General features: G+C 39.6%; 1 protein-coding gene across 1 annotated transcript in view; it reads right to left on the bottom strand.

Annotated features, from left to right (window-relative positions):
- FLT1 (fms related receptor tyrosine kinase 1) overlaps window positions 1–12,764 on the bottom strand; it is a 96,741-nt gene extending 83,977 nt beyond the window's left edge. The window contains exons 1-2 of the mRNA XM_074147776.1: window positions 12,549–12,764; window positions 3,122–3,246 (exon numbers count right to left, since the gene is read on the bottom strand). Coding sequence (XP_074003877.1) covers window positions 3,122–3,246; window positions 12,549–12,762 — 339 coding nt within the window. The 5' untranslated portion in view covers window positions 12,763–12,764. The remainder of the gene's footprint in view (window positions 1–3,121; window positions 3,247–12,548) is intronic.
- Window positions 12,765–15,220: the final 2,456 nt, after the last annotated feature.

Below are 15,220 nucleotides of genomic sequence, written 5' to 3'. Positions count from 1 at the left end.
CAGCAGACAGTCAGAGGCATTCAAAGAATCAATTTGTTGTGACAGCTGCAGTAAACATGGAATTTACTGTCTACATACTTATCTGCATGAACCACATCGCTGTGGCTCCCAGTGCAGTCTTGGCCTTTTACCTTCTTTGTACTTTATTTCAAACTAGATTCCAGTTTCTTTTGGTATAGGCTGTGCCTCCTTTGCTCAGCACCAACCTCTGAATCTTTTTGGTACCCACTGGCATTAACACAGTACTACCACAAGGTTTTGGGTATATACATATGGTCAAGAGTATATAGCCAGCCTGTGGTTCTCCACATCTCCAGAGGCAGATTGCATTGGAAAGAGCCAGCTGAAAGTATAGTAAAAATGCACATTAGAGTTTCAAATGCTTGTCTTTCATGTTTCCCCTTCCATCAATTTGGGAAGGCTGAGGTGGCATCAGTAAGAATTCAGACTGTCCAGGTGTGCGACTCTCAACATCCTAGGGTTTTTTTTCCCCTCTTTTTATTCCTTATGCTGAAGCTTATTTACTTCTACTCCTGCAAATGTCACTGTTGACTTTATGACAGAGAATCCAAAAGAAGAGTAAACAGAGAGATCAAACTGTTGTACCAAAAGGTGATGCTTTCTCTGTTTAGCAAGTTAAGAGCAAATGAAGAGGCAAGAGAAGTGCATACCCTAGTTGAAATAAGGTTTATCTTATTTTAGGGGTCTTGGATGAGTCTGCCAGAATCATATTGATAGGAATGATGGTTTCAGAGGCTCTGGATATCTCTCTATTAAGCATTAGCATTAGGTCAAAACTATCAATTGATTTCACAGGTCTTCATATGATGAAGAGAAGGGGCCATCAGCTGTTGTGATTATAGGTTGTAACAGGACCTGAAGGCTGAATTTGAAAGAGGAATGAAAGCTCCATCCCTATTTCCTGATTCCTGTTTCATCAGCTGCTTGATTTTTTAAGATTCCTCCTATGTTGCAAATGATTGCCATGCTATAGAATACAATTTATACAGATGTTCAGCCTGGAAGTCAGAGCAGTACAATATCTCAAAAAGATTGACTAAGGTAAAGATGCAGTTTTAATAAAAAAAAATAATCACTTGAAGGGTTTAAGATAGGCAATAAACCTTCCCCACATTGGTCCACTGAAAATAAGAAGTAACACTGCATAGGAGCAAAATGCTGGAGCAAAATGCTCATGCAACTGTCCCAACGAGCCCTGTCAGAATAGAGAGACCACCAAAAAAAATTCCATATTTTGACTTCCTGGCAATATAGAATGCAAAATCTAATGACTCTAATGCTGGGATTTTCCTTCAAGCTCCATTGGATTGCATTATGAGGACACTGACTTCTTCCCTTACTGCTAAATGGAAAACACAGAATAGCTTTTGCCAGCTCTCCAGAAGTAGTTTGCCTGCAGCTGTGAAATGCATTTAACACATCTCTTAATTGCTCTGTGAGTAAAAACTTGCTGGAATCTTCATACATGGGTGTCACGGATGATAAATAAAGTAAGACATGATGTAATGCATTGTAGCTTACATACTTCAGGAAATTCTGGGATGAGTTAGGGAACACATTTATTTTTCCTGGAATGCAAAACATGTAAGCAACCAATCCTTTCTTTCAAGACTTGGCTCCACCTCCTCTTTCTCCTTCCCAGAGAATTACAGCTGGTTTTGGTGGTGTAAAGATGCATCTTACACCACAACCCCAAGCTAAAAGCAAGTTGATATGAAAAAAATAGAGTAGATATGTCTCAATTGTCTTCAAATAAGAAGAAAAAAATATTTTTATATTGTTTAATAAGAGAGAAACCTGACAGGAATTTTCTCAGTTAGGAATTTTATATGCTGAGATTTCAGATGCGACAATATAGTGCCCAAATAAGTTCTCACTTTACAACATCCACTCTATGGAAAGCCAAGCCTCATCTACTTTTGATTCTATAGCCACAGAATCTTGTGCATCATTCACCCCGTTGCACTTCTTGCAGGAGAACTGTGTGTGTACTCACACATACAGTAACATCCCAAGTCAGATTACTTTCTTTTATCTGCATTTTGCTTTCTTTCATGTGATTTAAAAAGTGGAAAACAGGAGTCAAAAATCACTATCTGCATCAGCAAAGCAGCGCTGGATGGAATTTGTAAACTTCTAGGTCAAGTTAAAACACAAGATAAATTTGTGGCTGGTATAAAACTCTATAGTCAATGAGGAATCAAAAATTTGTATTGATCAAGATAAGCATCTTGCAGTGATATTGTTTGGCAATTGCATGTTATTGTATAAAAAGACAAATTTGTTATCCGTGTAACAATGATGAACATTTATTCCACTATGTGTACAACTCCCTTTATTTAGAAACAAAGCATCACTGGTACCTCCACCTAATTATTAAGCCAAAAAAGGAATTTCAAAAAAAAAAAGAAACACCATTCTCTGTCTTGATACCAAGCACTTTACCACAGAATAGGTCAGTTAGCTGTTGATGTAACTCTCAAGGAACCTAGTAAAGAAACGTTTTCCCCAAAACATGAAAAATGTCTATACTTTCTAAAACTGCTCCCACCATCTCAAACTCTGCACATTTCCCTACAAAGACAAGCTATCCCGTCTGACAATAAGTGCACTATATGGAAAAGGAAGCAGCAAAGTCGCTGGTGGGAGTGAGTTAGGGCAAAGGCTTGATTAGATCCTTGTACAGCCCTAGCAAGTCTCCAGGGACTGCACTTACCGGCTGTTCCAGAGGACAGAAGAGAAGAGGAAAGAGGAGGAAGGGCAGGGGAAGAGGTGGGAGGAAATCTCTTCTCCTAACAAGAAATTCCTTCCTGGGCTTAAGAAACCTTTGTCATTGAAAATGTAATAAAACTGTATGAAAAGTTTAAGTTTCTTCAGAAAACTCCCATCCAGCCTAAGAGATTTGATGAAGCCCTTCTGTGGGGTATGAGACAAAGCCTTGAGGGTTGAAATATTTCTAAACACACTGACACCTAGAAACCTTGTTTAAGAAAAACTAAATTTTTGAAATATTTTGAAAGCATTACGATAGTTGTAAATAAACAAGCAAAAAAAGCATCATCCACAATAACACTTTCATAACATGCTTGGCTTAAGGTACCTTTTTTAAAGTAACAGCAATGTTTGGTGCTGTGACTCTGCATGGAATGATCATTTCTCTTCCCACGGTCATGTGTATTATTTTAGGTATATCACTGTGCATCTCTACAAATGGATTACCTGTATCTGCAAGAGAACAAAAAGAAAACATTACTATTGAAACTCTTAAGACAGTGTATGAAAATTGTAATGGTACATACAGTCTTGAAAGAACTGACTAACTCTGTCCATGACATAAGAAATAAAAGGTCCCTAAACCATTCTTCTGTTTACTTTTACCTAAACAAGTTTAATAAAATATTAATGCAGATTTGAAAATATATTTCTCACTCCATATCAATAGCAGTACCTTGGTATCTCCCTTAAAATGCAGGAGAGTTAAACTACATTTTTCCCATTACAGCATCATCTCTACTGCCGAGAGATGTGTTTCTTATTTCAGGGCATTTCTATTCTTTATCATCAGGAGAAATAATTAGATGGGAAGCGACCAAAACTCACTTATCAGGAAGACCCTAAACAGGACACGTTCCTGCTCTCTGCAAGGAAATTGATGGAAAAAAACCTCACGTTGACTTCACCAGGAGAAAGAATCTACTGTGATTATCCAGCCATATTTTCAACCCTGAGAATACAGATTAGCGAGAGCTAATTATCCTTCTCCTTCCCACTATCACAATACCTATATGTCTCTTTTGTAAGTGACAAGGTAAATGAAAATGCCAGGAAAACATTCATTTCGTTTGACTCAATAACTAAAGCTTGGCAGAGTAATTTACCGTCCCTCAAACAATCCCTTTAACAAAGGGCATTGTCATAAATAGCTTGCGCTGGGAACAGGGAACATTGCTGCTGCTGCTGCTATTGTTTGGACCACTTAACAAAGAGGGGCTCAAGCCACAGGCTCTGGCTCCAAATCTTCTTTGCAGGTGTTCAGATCTGAAGGCTCGATTTGATTCACATCGCAGATAGATTACCTCAAAATTCACATAAGGTTTGTTTTTTAACTCTTAAAGTGGACCATTCAGATCTTCACTCCGTGCTTATCTATAGTTTCAATGTTTTTTCAGGCAAAACCTGTTATTTTCACTAGGTCAAAAAATCTTACAAATAACAATGGAAATCTTTCTTGGATAAGAAATGAGAAAAGCTACCAAGAATTGACCCTTTATAAAACCTCAAATTGTAATACTTCATTCAAGTGTTCTGGTCCCTGACTTCTGCATGTTGACCTATGTTCACTCTAGTAGTTCTTCAAATATATTACTTTTGCTTCTCTTTCAAAAGTATGTTCTGCACTTCCAAGTGTCATAAAGCATTGTGCCCTCAGGATCTTCTTTTCTTATTATATGCAATAATATTTTTGTTTGAGACATCAAACAAGAAGAGAAGCAATTTTTACTCTAATTTACGCTGGGGAGAATCCTAAGGTAGAGTATCTCAAATGTACCACAGGATACAGAAAAAGTTTTCCTAAAGGGGTTTAATGAAACTGCTACACAAACTTTCTGAAATAAAAGCCGCAATGCTTTATTTAATAATAGGTGTTAAATGTCCACCGAGATCGCAAGAGGAACTTATGAGTAATAGAGGATGCATATGTAATAAAAAAAATACCCTAAGGACTTGTTAGGCTAACGTTTCCTCTGCAGTATGATTCAAGGAAAGACCAAGAATGAACCTGTTTGTAGCACGGTGAAAAGAACCTTTTTTGTTTCAGGGGCTGCATCTACAGCCACAGAAGAGGTCACCTGCCCCTTAACATCACCAGCCAAACAGATTTACTACTCCCCAAAGACACGTTTGTCTTTGTCACAAAATGAAGAGCTCCTGCCCCAAACCAGCAAGCTTTGCAAAGTAGTTTCCTGTATCATAATCTCCAGATCATTACAAGTGTGAGGAAGAGCTGTTCTGGGGACTACCGGAGCTGTCTGCAGACACAGTGTCACCACTGACTGATGCCAATACCGAGGCAGTGGGGGTTGTGCAGCTCAGATCTCACAGAATTCCTGCCCATTGGAAGGCAGGGACAGGAAACAAGCACAAAACACCACGCGTGACTTTTTTTTAATTCTTCTTCAATGGAAATCCACGTTCGCGCCTGGAGAAGTCAATGAAGTGCTCTATAAAAGTCAACCAAATGCCCTGGCTGCTCTCGGTAGGCTTTAAAGCCCAATCACAGCCTTTCTTGGTACACTCCCTGCAGTGGTACGCCAAGGCGTCTCCATGCCCCCGCTGTTCGCGTGCAGAACTCCCATTGACATCACCGGGGACTTCCGCCATGGGCCAGAGGGCAATCAATGGCCCCAAGTGCTCCAAATGTCTTCCTGCTTTTGATTAAAAGAAATACGCATCATGTTTCCTAGCACAGTTTTGTTTTCATAATGAGTGTGGAGGCTCTTCCTGATTCCTTTTTGATTTTATTCTCCTTCTGTCTTAATGGCCATAAGGGGATACTCTCGGTGTCTCAAGACCAGAATCTGGTGTAGGCTCTACCAGCCTAGATTGGGGAAAGCCGAACACACAGCAGCACCAGGGCAGGATATACCATACTGGCGGAGTATGCCAATGATGTGGAATTCTTCCATCCCCCAAATAATAGCACTCCTTGCTTCTTTTTTCCTCTTTCCCTCCCATCATAGCCCTACCTATTGCCAGTGGCTTCTGCTAAGTTTCCTCCCAATTCCTTCCTGAGGGCAGGGTAAATGCCATCCTTCCCTGAGCAGCTGGCTGGCAGCGCATCTGGGATGACTTAACCTCACGCCAGCATTTTCTGGGCTGGTTTCACTCGCTTTTATGTTCAGAAAGCTCTAGACATAAAAGAAATATCATGGATTGACCTGTCTTGAAGACCAGGTGCAAGTTACACGTTCAGCTCCATTGGGATTTGGAATGGAAGATCCAAGAGGGTTGACCCTGATTTTTGAGTTTGGTTTGGTTTTTTGGGTTTTTTTTTTGCTTCAGACCTGTCTGCAAAGGTAGCAAAATGAAAGATGGACAGCCAGAATATTTGCATGTGCTAAAGGTTACTTTAAGTTTAATGTATTTTTAAATTGTGCTTGGAATTAATGACTGTGTGCTGGTTTGACTGTGTTCCTTACAATATCTCTCCGTTACAATCAACATGAAACCACAAAGAGCATTCATGAAATCACAAAATCCATGAAGGTCACTCGCTATATTGTTAAAGAACATAAATAGCAGCTTTTTATTAAACTGGTTGGCAGCCAGATATAAACTTGATAAGAGACTTAACACAAGCAATATTATGTCTGGTATCAGTAACCTGTCTAGGCTATTTATGGGGTTTGCAAAAACAACTAAATTAGCCAACACTGAAATGCCAAATTCAGAAAAGATGGAGAGGTTCTTTATTTCCACAAGCTTCAGCTACTGTTCTTGGGTTTGTTTTGTTTTTAATAATCTGAGCTATGTAAGTCAGAGTACTTACATTTTCTAGAAAAAAAAGCCTCTACAGGAAAGTCTGAACTCCTTGAATTCTCTGAAAGTTTGTCCTATGAAATTATACCAAAATACCTACATACACTTGGCTCATCATTAAGATTTCTTTCATGCTAAAAGAGCCAAAACAGTTTCATCAGATTCGCATAACACTTTTTCCCTTATGCACATGAAGAGGACCAGAGTCTTTACTGAAGTACAGACATGCCAACTTCTCTAAAGTAAATGGGCCAATCGTCAAATTCCCTTTTCTGTTGTAGGGACTCACCCCAACTAACTTTATTTATCCCAGCTAAATCAGTAGAGCTGTTCAGAAGAAATTTGAGGATAACCTTACACACCAAGAGTGGCTCTCATCTACTTACACATCTAAAATATAGACATTTATCACTGAGCTAGGTGGCCAAACTGTTAGTGTTGTCACTGGGGAGAAAGGGGGAATTCTGCCATGGGACCCATCTGACCTGTTTTAGATATCTGTTTTACAATGAGATGAATCATACCCTAGGAAAGGCACCTATTCAGCCTGCTCACATGTAGGTGTCTATGTTTCTTAAGATAAAAAAAATCCCATTTTGTATGTCTGGAAGCACAACACATCAGCAAGAAAGGCTTTTCCAGTCTTGCCTCTGCTTAGCCTGTAAAACAGTAGTCTTCAAATGCAAATGATTTCTAAACCTTGAAGGAAGAGTTGAGATATAAATTGATAATTATAGAAGTCCAGGACAAAAATAAAAATAAAAAGGAGGGGAATAGTTTCTATCTGGAGAGCATTCAGACACAAAGCATTGCTAGCATAATTGTGCAGTGATTTTTAGGCAGGGTTTGTTTGTTTTCCTTTGGGGCTAGTTATACTATGCTAACATCGATGTAGGTCCATAACACACATAAAACACAGTTAAAACTCTTAATGAAAAATATTCTTACCCACATTAGCCAGGAAATCCACACGAGAGCAATTACTGTGTTCAGATAGCGATCTCTAAAAAGGTTAATTGACATTAAGAACCCTCTTTCAGATGTATCCCTCCCTCATGATGGTTCATCTTGGAAACGTATTTCTGTTTCAGTAGGAGCTATAAGCCTTAGTGAGGAAGACGGACCTCAGAGGCCTTAGTGCATGACTTTTGATGCTGCCAAACCATCCACACATGCTCCGCTCAACATAATGTATTATGATGTGAGTCCATGTACATGCAATGACAAAAGCATGGCAATTATAGGTGATTGACGTCAGCAAGTCCTAGAGGGCTCTGTTTTGCAACAGGAACCTCATTAGACACTAAAAATGTGTCCGCATACTTGATACAGCTGCAGCATAGTTTAATTTCAACTAGTTTCCTTTTCATAACAGAAGCACTATCATATTATTGACTCTGACAGTGTAAGCCAAAACCGTACTGCTCATATGTTAAAACTGTGCCAAAAGGAAAGACAGAAAAAAGGCACGGGGGAGGAAGAGTTTCCCAGGCCTCAGCAGGTTCTTCTGTCAGTACATTATTTCTGAATAAAAGGAAGAAAAAGGAAAAAGAAGAAAATGTCCCTTTCTGTTAGCTTTCAGGGTTCTTTGTCTTACTGCTTTTTTTCACCTGTTGAACTATTTTGACTTTGACACTTCTGATGTTAAGAGATCTTTTTGGGGAACTCTTTGGATGCCCTCCCTGTTCTGCAACATAGTACCTTTAGGTACTATGGTTATAGGAGTCCTATGACTAAAGGAGTCAATCCATTCAAGCTAAATCTTAAATCCATGTCAGTTCTGGGGCTGGATCCAACTATCTGTCAACAAGTGGACCTCCCAAGGAGATGCCATACGCTCAGCACTTGCAGAGTGCAAATCTAGAGTTTGAAAATGCACTCAAAGCCCCAGATGTCTTGGCACTTCAAAGGCTTACATTTTCAACCATTCACTAATGCTAAAGCTCTTCATTTTGGACTGTCCAAGCTGAGACATATCTCAAACCAAATATCCAAAACTAGCGGACATGTCTGACATTCTAGGCACTGGTGAGTACAAGTATTCTCAGGACTTGCACCTTTAATTATCCAGCTCTCACCTGGCTTAAATCATCTCAAAGCAAGATACCTATATAAGCTTGTTCTCTAGATTCCTTGTAAAGTCAGTGATGAGCAATACACACCAGAAGGTCCTTTTTTTCTATCTGTTAAGTATAGAAAGAGAATAGACAACTGACTCAGCCTAGAGGTCTGATTTTAAAACAGAATATTTTGAACGGTGCTTGATTGAAGTACCAGTGCAGGTCTCATTTTGCAAGAAGCATGAGGTCAGAAGACATGCACAACAGGAGTGTAAGGAGAGACAGAAAGACAAGGAGAGGGAGAACATTGACCAAGTGGAACTTTGATTATAGAATTGTCTATTGCAGCAGAATTAAGACATTACTTTTGTGTATTAATAGCTGAAAGCTGTCTTCATCACAGGAGGTAGCAATACTTCAACTTGCATCAAACCTTAGGTTCTTGCAAAAATCTAACTTTTTCATATCAATGTAATTGAACTTATGTGCTTTTCCTCTGTCATACCATGGGAACAACTGATCAAAGGCAAGAGAGGATGAGAGGAGAGAATGAAAAGAACTGCACACTTTTGAAGAAAGTGAATGAGCTCCAGCAACTGGAAAAGAATGTCTTGGAGATACCAAAACAAAGACAGGCAGAAATAAAAGCCATTAGCACTGTCCCCAGCAAAGGCTACGTAAGTTTCAAAACAGCCTGCTGATAATTTGGTGTTTCTTAAATGTCTTTATTACATAATTATCTCTTTTCAAGCAGAAAATTCCCCATGCCTCACACCAATGTACTCACTGAGTGTTCTTTACAAATCTTTCCATTTACTACTAGGCTGCAGTTGCATAACTACACAAAGATCAGAGCAGCTTTTGGTCCAAGACAGTGGAGAAATTGGCAAAGAGGTTTTGCTTCACTTCAGATTTTTCTCATGGCTTGTGGTGGAAGTCAAGCCATCAGCTTTCTTGGAGCAAAGTCCAAGGCTCTTAAGACAATTCATTTCCCTTGCTTGATATCTCAATTCCTGAGCTGTGTGTGGTCAAGAGCTGCTGCAGCACACACCGTGCACTTACTCCCCTGTGCAACTCAGTAGTGACCTCTCCAGATGAAGGAAGGGTGGTGTCAGGACTAGCTCCTGAAAGAAATGTCACCAGCCTGCCTGTTCTTGATCACCAGAACACTTCAGAAAAACTTCAGGTCATCCTGGGGCACATGGGACTTGCAGTCTCCTACTCATCGTCTTGCATCTTGTTTTTGTCTATAGGAGCCCATCTTCAGCCATAACATACACTTATTACTGAACCAAAGGACTTACTGGGTTTATTGGGTGGTTTTTTTAGATCTAGTTCATATTCAGTATCACTCTAATTACGGAAATGAATAACATTTTAAAAACAATAAGTGATGACTTCCTGTACAAACAATATCAACTTTCCTGATTTGGATTCTGTGTTTGTAAATAGCAACTATTTGTTCTCATCTGCAGCATGGCAAGACATGGGAAACAGGCACCTCGGTGATCCACATAGAGCTAATATGGGAAATGGACTGACACAACGTCCTGCCACAGGAAACAATACAAAACTAGGAGGGACCCAAATTTTACGAATGTTTATTTCCTAAGCACCCACAAATTCATTTAAAATAAAACTGAACTTAAGAAAGGTAATCTTCACAGAGGATTTGTTATCCCCATCTCACCTGCACTAGAGCCAGATAACTGAATTTCTTGAATGTTCACAGAAACAATGACTTATATTAAGACATTCCTGAAGTATTTTCTTCCCAAATGCTAACACTACACTGATCAGAAAGGGTTAGTTTTGGTACTCAGGATCTCATTTCTCTTCAACCTAACCAACATTTCTTTCTGAAATTGTGAAGTTTTGGAGGACTAGTATACCTTTCTCCACCTTAGGGCAGAGTGACACTTTCAACACACATTAAATGAGCAGTTACTTTGCAGCCTCCCTCATTCTCAGTAGTTTCCCTAACTCTCATATGTGCTTACTAGGACACAATCAACAACTAAATGTAAATAAATTGGTTTTCAATCAAAAGGACTGTCAAATTCAGAAAATTAAGATGCCAAAGAGGTGCGATCTTGATACAAGTTTGTCCCTTAAACATTGTACAGGTTTTTGGCAAATAAGGTAGGAGGAGAAAGGTAATCTAATCCTACCTTCAACAACAACGTCAACATTTAATGGCTGAATGTCCTTGAAAAATCAAAGCAGCCAAGACACTTGGGCAGTCTTCCTTGATGGATTATTGACGGGAGGGGGACAACACGACTGTACAAAAACTATTTCTTCAATGATATGTTTCTCTTACATCACCATGTGCGTTACAACCTTGGTTCACATACATCTAATTGAGGATCTCTTTCAGATGGAAGCAAGCTACACAATTTGGAAAGCAGTAAAGAGTTAGAAAGACTGGTTGTGTCTTCCATTTGTAAAATTACAGGATCCAGAAAAATTTACACTACAAACAGTAAAGAGACCAAGAGAAGGTAAATGAAGATCTTATATCATAAAATGGGTCTAGCAGAGAGGTTCTCTGTCAGAGTCACAGCCATCCTTGCTCTTCTCATGTGGTGAATGGAGAGGATTGTGGGTAGATCTCAGATAGAGATGACATCCAAGGTGGGAAGTCCGAGAAGGTCCCATGATGGGAAACTTGCAAAAGTCATCCAAGAAAATTGTAAGTTTTCCTAGGCAGCAGGAAATGTTGGTCACTAAATGAATAACCTACTTTGGTTATGCTTCCATGGATGTGTCTGTAGTTGGATATCCAGTGAATTACATGAAAGCAGCTGGGTGAGAAAAACACTCTGTGGTATATTTCAGTTTAAGGAAAGTAGGATGAACAGCACAAATTATTCAATAATTCTCAAAAAAACAACACACAATAATGGGGGAGAACCATATTGTTTTGTATCACTGTAGCGAGAGGTCCACTTTATTCTGCTTTTCACAGCACCAGTCCCACTCTTTGTGTCACAAAATGAAAACAAAGGCTAATTCACTCTGATGTGAACTCGTTAGAAGCAGCAGACACATAATTTGGAAAACTTCCAGTTGCACATTCTCTGTAATATGGGCTTTCAAAATCTGTGAATCTTGATATCTTACAGTAATCTATTAATTTTATTCTGTAAAAGTCAAGAAAAAAATATAAAATTCAATTAAATCCCTCAAGTGTTTATAATTTCTTCTTTTATTATTGTGTCTGTTGAATCCAACTGTTTAGAAAAGTGTCTGATTAATATCCTGGAAGAAAACAGGTTCAGAAAGCAATTTCTGTTATAGCCTAACTGACCTAATTCCAGCATTTCCCATACGTTACACAATACTTGTTTTCTGAACACAATTCTGTGTTTAGTTTGATTCCATTTATTCCAGGTTCTTACAGTCTGTGTCGTGTGGGATACAGAGTACATTTTTGTTAATTAACACACAGACAGTAATTTTACTACAGCATAAGATAATTCAGTGATCTGGATAGACAGCTTTGGCATCCTTCAGCTGCCTAGAAATCTATAATCTTACACAGACAGGTTAAAGTGGACATTGTACCAGATATACGGTTTGCATCAGTCATCATCCGATTCTGTTAGATATGATTTCTCTGATACTCATTTCACAGAATCACTTCTAGTCTACTTCCATGTGGAGTTCTATCTCAGACTGGTTGGATTGGGTCTTTTTCTTACTTCTTTTTTTTTTTTTCCTAACAGATAAAACACTAGCATTTGTATTTGCAAGCTCTGAGAAAGCAGATTTTATACATTACTTGGTAAATTATCATGACATTTTGCAAGCCTGAAAATATCATTCAAAACCTTGTATTTAACCACAGCTGAACTGCTTTATTTATCCATTTGGCTGTATTGAAGTGCAAGTACCAAGAAGCATCAAAAAATGTAATCTTACCATTAATAAATACATAGACTGTAGATTCCTTCTTCTTTTTTGCTGGACTTGTTGGGTATTTGCAGCTATAGTTTCCAGTGTCACTTGCTTGAGTTCTGCTCAAGGTCAGGCTGCTGCAGGACTGCTTCCCATTCCTTCCACAGGCATATTTAATTACTTTCAGCCTTTTGCTATCCTTACTTAGAGTTTCAGGCAAAGACCATGAATGAACCATTTCCCCCCTGCAAATACAGATAAGGAAGCAGAAACAATTATGTTCGGCTGCAATTATATAGCTCCAGTTCCCAAGCTTTCTTTTTTATTATATCAGGCTATTTCTGGGGTTGTCTTTTATCTTGTTTTCCAAAAACAACAACAGAAACAACAAAGAACTATTAAACAATTGCCCATTGAAGTTCACTCCCCACCTTTCCCCACAACATAAGGTTTCATTTTTTTCTAATTTCAGTTACAAAAAAAGAAAGTGTCAGGTGTATGAACTCCCAGCCAAATTATCAGAATGCAACTCAGCTGGTTACCTGCAGGTGAGATTTAAAGTCTGGCCTGCTTGAACAACGTGCTGTGTGCCATTTATGCTCAGCTCAGGAACTTTTAATTTTGATCCTGAACTAGATCCTAGAAAAGCAAAGGAAAAAAAAGAACAACACATTAACAATGACAAATCATCCTGTTCCCAGTCCACTCACATTTATGATGTTGCACTGGAAGGGGAAAGCAAAGGAAAGGGGATGTCCCCCCCTCACCACACATACTCTTTTGTTCTGAGCATAATCCTGCTGTCCTGACTCAGGACTCACGTAATCTTCCACGAGAATTACTCAGGAAAGAAAGTAGAAATGAAAGCTATGCAAGTTTCGGTCAATGACTTTGCTCTCAGACTGTTTGCTGAGTGTACCATGAAGATAATTCAGGCCCTTGCGGCTACAGATCTACCCAAGGAAGTGTGCCCTCAAGCACCACTGTCTGCATTTCCTTAGGAAACACCACCATGGCAGCCCCTTCAATGGGAAGGGCGAAAGTCGGCCACTTCCATGGCAAGAGCCACGTACTGACCTCTAAGATACTGAACTCTTACTCAAACAACTTGCTGCAAAGCTGGAACTGCTCTGGGAGGAATGAAAGGGAGTTAAGGATCTTCCCTTCCTGACTGAAGGTCACAGCACTGATACCTACGGGCCCTCGCTAGCTGCAGGCTTCCTACCAGTGAAGTGGTGTCAAAAGGTAACTGGGCAGCTCTACAGTAAATTCTGAGAACAAGTTCAAGGCACCCTCCAGACAAGATTTGCTCCTTAATGAGAAAGCAAGCCTGCCAACATGGCCCCAGTCATAGCCAGACCACTCTGGTATGGGTGAAGCCCTGGGAGTCAGTATAACATGAGGTGGCTTGGGACACTTGAAAACATCAAGGCAGGCTTCTCACAGGACACGTGGGGGCAATTTTCAGGAAATCCATGGAACCCCATGGTCAGAAGACTAGAGGAACACAGGACCCACCCTTGCATCAAGCCAGCAAGTGCTGGAAAGGCATAATGTTTTATCTTTGCCCCATAACAGGCTACAGCCACAAAATCTTTCATGGCAAGCAGACAGAAATGCATGCCTTCGAGAAGAAACAGTCCTTGATCCATCCCATCGCCCTTGCACTGACAGCAAAGTGTTCCAGAAGCTAGGAACAAAACAAGCAAATATTTTGAAACAGTTAAAGTTGAAAACCAGTTTAAGTCTAAATCTGGACCCGAGTGCAATTTATGAAGATTCAGTGTTGTGAGAGGAGCAGAGAGTATCCCAGATCACTTACTCCAAGAGAAAGTATTACTTTGTCAACATATGAGAGAAGCAGCATCATGTAAACAAGGGTAATGTGACTTTTCCACTAAAACACAGTCAAGTAGTTTCAGTTTAGCTATTTTAAGCCCTTCCAAGAGGTCTCTGACACAGCCAAATATGAACAGCTGTATGCACCAAACATAGTAGAAATACGTGAACCTTTTTTGGCTGCTATGGATCACCCATTGGAAAGGCCTCCCTCTTTCACTGACTATAGAAGGAACTTTTGGACATCTACTCCAGCTGAAAGTGACAACTAAATTTCAACTGTATAAACCCTCCAAAGTCAATGGCTGCTTCAGATTCACTGACTTTCACCCAGCAGCAGATGTAGCCTCAGATTAGAGGCTGAACAGCAAAGCTGTTCTGAGATGTGGACTTGAACTCCTTCAGTCTGAGAAAGGCCTAGAAGACAAGTATCCACTTTTGGAAGGAGATGCTAAAAGTACAAGGATTTAGTACAAAAGGTAGAGAGGCACCGCTCTCCTCTGCTGGTTTGTGGGAGGGAGGTTTGTTGTTTTGTGCTCCATTTGTCAGTATTTCCTACCGTTTCCCTATAACATTGATGGAGACAAGAGACCTAAATCACTTTCTGGGACTATCTAGCACAATCCATGAAAAGAACGAAATAGCTGGTTAGGTCTGCAAAACTGTTTGCCAGAGGTCTTCAGAGACCTGTTTCTTTTCCTTAGCAATATAAGAAATGTACACTGTAGGGGTTAACTAACTTTTAACTAACCTTTAACATCTAAGTTAGTTACATTTATCTGCATTTTAATTTTTAGCCCTGTATATCTTATTTAAGCTGTGGCTCCAGTAGTTTTTGTGTATATACTATCATCCAT

Source organism: Numenius arquata, chromosome 1, assembly GCF_964106895.1.
Source record: "Numenius arquata chromosome 1, bNumArq3.hap1.1, whole genome shotgun sequence".
Classification (NCBI taxonomy): domain Eukaryota; kingdom Metazoa; phylum Chordata; class Aves; order Charadriiformes; family Scolopacidae; genus Numenius; species Numenius arquata.
Note: the sequence above shows the minus strand (reverse complement) of the source record. Positions and strands in the feature narration are given on the sequence as shown.